General features: G+C 40.2%; 1 protein-coding gene across 1 annotated transcript; it reads left to right on the top strand.

Moving 5' to 3' along the window:
- The first annotated feature begins 825 nt into the window (after positions 1 to 825).
- Positions 826 to 7,774, top strand: LOC148038422 (peroxisomal adenine nucleotide carrier 1-like). The gene is made up of 5 exons (XM_087671754.1): positions 826 to 1,263; positions 4,753 to 4,984; positions 6,336 to 6,482; positions 6,610 to 6,791; positions 6,869 to 7,774. Exons 1-5 carry the CDS (start codon positions 1,121 to 1,123, stop codon positions 7,155 to 7,157), a joined length of 993 nt encoding a protein of 330 aa, XP_087527880.1. The 5' UTR covers positions 826 to 1,120; the 3' UTR covers positions 7,158 to 7,774.
- The last annotated feature ends 506 nt before the right edge of the window (positions 7,775 to 8,280 follow it).

Raw genomic sequence — 8,280 nt, 5'->3', positions numbered from 1 at the left:
GTCATTGAGGACAACCCCATTGAGCTTGTCAATATCTTAATTGACCAAAATCCTGCAGATTTGTATACTAAAAGTCTCTCAACGGAGAGTTTTTCCTTCCTTAGGAAGTTAATGGGCATACAAAGTCTTTTCTCATCCTATTGTACTTATGTATAATTGTACTTTGTCACTTTTTTATTGTTGATCTCCTCACCAGGGACACATTTGCCTTTAAGTGGGAGGTTGTTGAGGATAAAGGCACTTGTGCCTAGTTGCCTCATATATTGGTTACATTGACAGTACCCACATACTCGCACAGCTATACACTGTAGGTGGCAGGTGCTCATTAGTATCACTTTCTTTTTTATTATTTCAATGCCATTTGAATAAAGGGAAAGCCGGTTACACATTGTGATTGTTGGAGTTCCCACATCTTGTGTCTTTCTCTCTTGCTCTTGCTCCTTCCACCATAGCTCTTGCTTTCACTTTAAGGTTCATTCCTTTCAATTGCCACATATAAAACATAATGCTAATGAGTGCAGTGGACCTTAGAACATGACTGCGTGAAGATGTGTGGTGGCTCCATGCTTAACGAGGTAAATTGCTCCAATCCATGGTAGTTTTATGGCCAATGAAGTAGAGTTGATTGCTCACTTCGACACATCTATTATGCAAACTGCATCAACTGGAGTATGCTCAAGCGAATTGGCATGTGGAGGGGCTATTGGTGGGCGAGGCTTCTCCATGGCTGGGGGAGCTACAATTCATTAATGTAATATGACATAGCATGTACTTCATCCAATAAAGCCGACTATGAACTGCGTGTGGCGCGGCTATAAATTTGCGGCACCTGGTCAAATTTAGATCCTCGAAATTGTTCACTGTGAAAAAGCTTCTCGGACGTAAAGGAGGGGGACGTCATTGATGATCCGTGCCCCTCTCTCTCTCTCTCTCTCTCTCTCAGATTCATCGGAACAATCACAAAGCTCAGAGAGTACTGCAGGAAAGGTCCCAGATTCGCCTCCTTTCTTTTGCTAATTTATTGCAGAGTTTTACGTGAAATAAGAAGAGAACTGAGAAGAGTTGTGATTGCCATTGGAAGCAAGAGGAGTCGAAAGAATTGAATTGATCTTTGGACGCCATGGGATTGAGCTTCGAAGATCTGACAGAAGCCACATCAGGCGCTGTTGGAGGCCTTGTGAGCACATCCATCCTCTACCCTCTGGACACTTGCAAAACCAAATACCAGGCTGAAGCTCGTACTGGTGATTCTCGGAAATACAGGTTTTTTTCTTGTTTTCCTTAAATTTGATGAATCAAGAAAGTGATTGTTATGTGTTAACGGTGATAGGTGCTAGGGCCATATTTCTGCTTTCAGTCTTCTGGATTTTCCAGCAGTCAAAAGGCAGATTTTTATCAGCTCGATGCCCGTGGTGTGACCTCTGAGCTGATGCAAGACAATACCTAATCAGAGATAGATTGTCAACTTGAACTGTTGTTTCGTGACAGGGTTTGTGTCTTTGTTCGACGGTTTGGGTAGCCTAGAACTCTAGCCTTAGTCTATATGTTGCGAATACGGATGATCCTGTGCGTAAGTGATCATTACTTGGTCAGCATAGTATTGCGAATATGTTGTGGATATGGATGATTCTGTGTAAGCGATCATTAATTGGTCAGCACTGTGTGGATTTTGCAAAGCCAAATCTGACATCATGCCATGTGGCAACCACCAAATCAAAAATTAAAAGTTTAAGATATAGAAAAATATATAATGTAAAAGAAAACCCCATGGAAATCGACTAAACAGCTTTTGACATGAAGTAAAAGGTTATTCTAACTGTCATTGTTCTGGGGCATGCATACTATGTATTGCGAGTACGAATCGTCTTGGGTGAGTAATCAATTTATATTGTTCTGGGCCATGTATTCTGCCCTTTCACTAAAAGTAGTGGCCCATAGACAAATATATTTGAACATCTTATAGAAAGGGATATGTTTTGGTTGTCATTATGCCTGCTACACTTGTGATAATCTTAATCGCAACCAATCACGCATGGTGCGGGGTGGCTTCACATTGGAGTTCAAATCATGCTAAAAAGGGAAATCACAGACTTAAAAGGTAGCTGAAGAGGGAGTGTTAAATAAAGTATGAAAATTTGCATCAGAGTGTGCTCTCTGAGCAGTCTGTTTAAATGGGATGTGAATGCTACTAGCATAGGTCGTTTGGGCATTCTCCTGCAAATGTGGATGTGCATGCGCAATAGTTTATTATCCTGCAAAATTTATTCACAAATTCCCCCATTACTTGGCAACTGCTTGGTCACAATCTGTGATTGGAAAGGGTCCACCAATGACCACATTTCTTGAGCTCATCAGGCAACGATTTTACATAAATTTTTTCCTTTAGAAATAGTACTTTGTAAAGTTATTGCCATGCTAGGAAATGGCTTTTCATCAAACTGGGCCACTGAGGAGACAAACTGGGCTTGTGGACCGAAGTCCATCAATAGTCCATGAGGCCAATACGACATCCCTGTTACAGTTGAGAAGGGCATAGACCGTGCATTGTGGTCTAGTAGCCATGTGACCTGTGGGTCTGCATGGGCTGTGGCAGTGATCTGAATGTTGAGGATTTCCCTGTTGCAGTTGAGAAGGGCATGGACCGTGCATTGTAGTCTAGTAGCCATGTGACCTGTGGGTCTGCATGGGCTGTGGCAGTGATCTGAATGTTGAGGAATGGGGGTGTTGCTATGGCTCTATCTCCACTGGAGGGGTTGCCAATATCAGATAGGGCTTGAGGTCTAAGTAGGAGTGGTTTTGGGTTGTGCTTTGTTGGCCTCAACATTGAGCATCAAAATGATCTCCCTTTTCACAATCCTGGCAAAACCTAATCCTCTTTGGGATATTTTGCAAAACCAGCTTCAGTCATGATAGGGAACTACTTTGCTTCTCACTTGTCTTTCTGGTCTTGTTCTTCCCACTCCCTCCCCTCCCCATTCGAGGGGTGGAAACTAGGGTCCCTTTGAAGATGGTAAGGGTGGCTTCTCCTCGATTTGGTGAGACAAACTTACGAAACACAAGAATTGGCACTCAAATTCATAGAAGGTGGGTAGTTAGGACCTTGAGATTTTCTTTGCATCAACTTGGAATATTTAGGTGCAGCTTATTCAAGAATAGAGTGACTTGATCATCATGTAACTTTGAGTGGTGGCAAATTTGGCAGGTAATCATGGATATTAAGCCAATTTGACCTTCAAGTAGTCCCTCTCAGTCATTTTAAACTCTTGGAGCTTGTGGTGCAATGGGTGGGAATTGAATGTAAAAGGATGGAATTTGAATGTGAGAAGATGATGCATCAAAATCAAGCTCATTGGAAAAAGCATGGGATTGAGAAGTATTATCTGCCCTTCTAACTCTAGGACAATCGCTTCTCACATTCTAGATATTGTCATGGATTTCTCCATGGTGATTTGGACCCATAGCTTGCACGTCAATGGGAGGGACTAGCTAGGCATTAATTGATGAGTTTATGCTAAGTTCAAGGCCATTTAATGTAGGGACATTAAATGTTCCATGGGGTTTAGTACATTAATTGTGGATGATCATGAGCCAATTCTTGGGCAAGGTCAAAAGAATAATTAACTAATTTTCAGAAATTAAAATTTGAAAATTAATTAATTAAAGCTGGAAATCACTTTTGGAAAGCTGCCAAGTGGCAAAACAGGCTGTTATTGTTGAAATTTCCCATGCAAATTGGAGGAGGGACTGAGGGTCATTCTAGCATTTAGTGGTTGGAGGAGGAAGAAAGAGCCATTGGATGAGCTCTTAGAGAGGTGATGGATGATCGTGTAGTGCAACAGGAGGGGGGTGGTATGTTTCCTTCTCCACCTTAGTGAGAGGCAGTGGTGTAAGAGGAGGGCTCGGCAGTAGCATTGCAGTTTTACCCCCCTTTTGAAGCTGTTGGTGCCATCAAATTGCCATCAGAGCTACCAATCAAAAGATGCTCCTTTCAGCGATTTTCTCTCTCTACATCTTCCTCTCTCATCCTCTTAACAATCCCTCAGCCATACTTAGCAATTTCCAGTTTGTGGTGAAGAGCAATTGCTGCTAAAATCCTATTCACAGCAGAAATCAGGATTTGCATAGCCACCTTGAGATCCATGCCCAATTACTAAAGACCCAACACTTGTGTTGCAGCTCAAGGCAAAGAGATTTGTAGTTGAAGCTAGGGGAAGCCCATTCACCAATTATTATGGCCCACATGCAAGAGATTGAAGACCCAATTTGAGCTTGGATTGTTGTACAATCAAGGGGAAAATTGTGCCCAAGCAGTGCTGGTCATTTTAGGGTCCAATCAGGTGTTAGCTGTCCAAGATTGAGTGGTAATTTGTAAAGTGTGTATTTACAGCTTTGTGTATTTAATGCTGAAGTCTTGATGTGGAGTTTCTATCATAAGATGCATTTGTAAGTAGCAGCTTGTGTACACAACCAATAGACTTTTGGACACCTGTTTCAAATATTCAATTAAAGAGTAATGAAATCTACCCTAGTCTTATATTTGAGCATGCAAAAAAATCAGCCCCTATACAATCCCCATATGCACGTTAGATAGGATTCCTTTTTCCTTACCAATGTGAAGATTGCAATACATTACAACACAAAATTCCTACTTCAGAGAAGAAAATGACATTTCTTTTTTGGGTCATGAAAACACTGCGTGTTAGTTTAAGTTACTTATTTTCCTGAAGCTTGCTTTCTGTTTATTAACTGCAGCTCTTCCCTCGATGTGCTTAGAGAAGCAATATCATCAAGGCAACTGCTTGGACTTTACCAAGGCATTGGCACAAAGAATTTGCAATCTTTCATTTCACAATTTGTATATTTCTTTAGCTATAGCTATATCAAGAACTTTTACTTGAGGAAAAGCCAAAAGAAAAGAATGGGTACCGGTGCAAATTTAATTGTGGCTGCTGCTGCAGGAGCTTGTACAGTTATCATTACACAGGTATGAATCAAAATACCTGATACTTCTGATGTTCTAGCAGCTATTAGATATTCTTGAGATTTTTATTTGAGTGCGAGACCGGCATGTTTATCAAATCCATACTTAGAAGAAACCATTGATTAAGTGCATGGTCGAAAAATGGCAAAGTTCACTCCTAATGTTCTCACTTTTGCCTTCGCAGAGTTCTGTTTTTTAACATTCTATGATCAGTAACACCACATGTATTTATTATGTTCCTAGATTTCTTTGTGAGAGCCCTCCATTTTAGAAAGGTTGAATCATTTATACAGTCTGTTTTGGCACCTTGGTAAGAAGGCTCTTCTCTCTTATCTGCTAACAACCCTTGCAGGCAGTGCAAGGGGAACATCTTGCTGCGTGGTGATTTATAGTCCCTGGGTATCATATAGTACTAGTACTCATAGATGATAGTGGTACAAAAGCCTTGATGATGATGGTAGAACTGTCATCAATGACGACAGGTTTCTGATACTTGGCATTGATGTCATATGTGAAGCTCGAACTTATGTTCAAGTTATAGAAGGAACAAAAGTATTGTGGTAAAACTTGACGTTTTAATTTGGGGTAGCAGCTGGATGCAAGCCAGGGTTAGGAGAAATCAAAAAACAGGAGAGCTTAACAACCATTATAGCTAGAGCGTTTTAGGAATTGGTAAAGTGCAATACTATTTGAGGCAGATGTGCCATTGTGTAAGGAACGTGCCCCCCGCCCCCCCTCCCTCCCTCCCCCCCTTCCATGCTGACAAGAGCGTTTTAGGGATTGGTAAAGTGAAATGCTATTTGAGGCAGATGTATTATAGGTTATTAGGAGAGCTTAGAAAACAGCAGTGCATTAGAACTGTTATAGCATTAGGTGGTTGGTGGAGTGAAATGCCATTTGAGGCAGATATGCCATTGTTTAAGGGCATATAACATGTTTGGGGCCTGTGAAATGCTAAACAGCTGAAAGAGCCTGAAACACTTACATATAAACATTGTGTAAGGACATAAACTTCCAATGTATCTGTATACATGAATATGTAGTATGGATTTATATCTGTATGATATATTAAATAAGTGTTTTGTTCCTTGTTTATGTGTTCGGCCAACTGATTTAGATTATAGAAGCACAAGAAAAAAGGTATTCCCTTCAATTGTCTGTCCATGATGATATTTTTTAAAGGAGAAAATGGATGGGGTCAAACATCCGCAGTACATATTAACAAGGAAAGCTTTCAATATTTTATTTTTCTGGCTGCGAGCTGTTCTTGATCTGTTCTTTTGACATATGAGTTCAGCAGAATTTAAGGAAAATGCACACAGGCATTTAAAAAGTGTCCATAATCTGTTGACAGCCTTTGGATACAGCTTCTGCTCGAATGCAGACCTGTTCTTTTGGAAAGTCAAAGGGTTTGTGGAAAACTCTCACTGATGGTAATTTGAGAGAAGCTTTTGATGGCATTGGTGCTTCCCTATTTTTAACATCAAATCCTGCTATACAGGTATTATTGTATCGTTGCCGTATATTGGTCTTTCTGTTGTATATGCTTTTTTTGTTCCTTTTATCTCAAGAAGTGAACATCTCAAAAGAATATGTTGTCTCATGTTGTTCATTGGGCCCTTTCCCAGTATACAGTTTATGAGCAGTTGAAGGGCCGACTTATCAGGTCACAGAATCTGGAGAACCCTGCTTCTAGCACTCCAAGAAACGGAAGAAATGGTGCACCAATTGTTTTGTCAGCATTATCTGCATTTCTCCTGGGAGCTTTGTCAAAGACTGTAGCTACTGTTATCACATATCCTGCTATCAGGTAAATGCTGAATGATGTGGCTTTGGAAAATAGTCAATAATTAGCCCATGCATGCTCAATCTTTTCTGGATCAACAGATGCAAAGTCTTGTTACAAGCTGCTGATTCTGAAGATGATGGTCAGCAAAGAGCAGCTGAAAAACGGAGGTCACGGAAGACCATGGTGGATGCCATCCATATTATATGGAATAAGGAAGGTCCCATGGGGTTTTATAAAGGTTTACAGGCACAAATTTTGAAGACCATTTTGAGTGCTTCTCTAATGCTTATGATTAAAGAAAAATCTTCAAAAGGTACCTGGTTCTTTATGATGGCTCTTAAGAGGTGGCTCGCTGCTCCTACAAGAACAAGAAAGGTTACATATTAAGAAATGCCACATGATTTGGAGCTTGGAAACCTTTTTCCAAGCAGTAAAATCAAATGGTCAATCTTCCTACTCAGCATCCCTGTGGTGTTGTTGTGGAAGAAGTATTCTTCAAATTCAACACTCAATTTTCCAAAAACAACAATTGTCATAGTGTCCATGCTCGCTAGCACGTGGGACAATGGTTGCTTCCTCAAGCAAAGTTGCTTTTGGGAGCCCCTCAGTGGATGGGCTAAGAAGGGCCTCATAAGGAAAAGATTAAATGTTGGTTAACTTTTCTTGAGTCACGAGATGGTAGGGAAATAGAGCTTGGTGAGGCTGTAATAGGCCCAATGTGATTAGCCCAGGTGGAGCAAATGTACACATAGGTTGAGAAATCTGGTATCCTAAAATCTAGCTATTCATTTGATTTTCAAATTTTCTGTTTACACAATCTTTATTTGCATTCAAACGTGGTCTTTTCTTTTTGAAAAGCCTGCACCTTTTGAGAATACAGGTCTCCTCCCAGTGGGTGGTCCAGATTATTTTTGAAAATCAGGAAAAGTTATTATGTAAGGGTGGATGATTCCTATGTATAAATGTTTGTATGATTTCCAGAGTAATGCTTATGCATGGGGTGGCACATAACATGATTTTGGGCACTCTAAAAAGACCAGGACTTGGGTAATGTAAAAGTATGTTCAAACAGCCTGGCTTACATCTGATTTCTTAGTGGATATCAACCTGCAGAGATCTGGATATCCTTGGAATGTAGGAACTCTTATCTAATAGATAATAATTCAGTGGTCTAAAACAATGCTTAACAAGATGGGTAGGGTAGTTATTTGCAAAAATTTACTTGGCAACGAGTGATACTCAGCCTCTATAGTCTAGTTAATGTGAAGGTCTAAGAAACACGTTTCTTTGAGTTTGAAACTTATGAAACGTTTCTTAAAGTAAGAAATGTTTTTGACTGTAAAAAACAATGTTTAAAAAATAAAGGGGGGACACAAACACATGGGTCTAAACTATTGGGCAATGTTAAGCACGATCATGTTGAGTAAAGACTCGTAAAGACTCAAGATTTTGGATGACATACTTACTTTTATGGGATCTTGTTTAGCTATTGGACTTTGCCAACCTAGCA

Source organism: Lygodium microphyllum, chromosome 3 (assembly GCF_053477565.2).
Source record: "Lygodium microphyllum isolate KBCC chromosome 3, Lygodium_microphyllum_v1.1.10, whole genome shotgun sequence".
NCBI classification, from domain to species: Eukaryota; Viridiplantae; Streptophyta; class Polypodiopsida; order Schizaeales; family Lygodiaceae; genus Lygodium; species Lygodium microphyllum.
Note: the sequence above shows the minus strand (reverse complement) of the source record. Positions and strands in the feature narration are given on the sequence as shown.

Coding starts and splice junctions, on each gene's coding strand:
- LOC148038422 (XM_087671754.1), top strand. CDS start 1,121: ATGGGATTGAGCTTCGAAGATCTGACAGAAGCCACATCAGGCGCTGTT. Junction 1,264..4,752: donor GGTGATTCTCGGAAATACAG/GTTTTTTTCTTG, acceptor TATTAACTGCAG/CTCTTCCCTCGATGTGCTTA. Junction 4,985..6,335: donor GTACAGTTATCATTACACAG/GTATGAATCAAA, acceptor ATCTGTTGACAG/CCTTTGGATACAGCTTCTGC.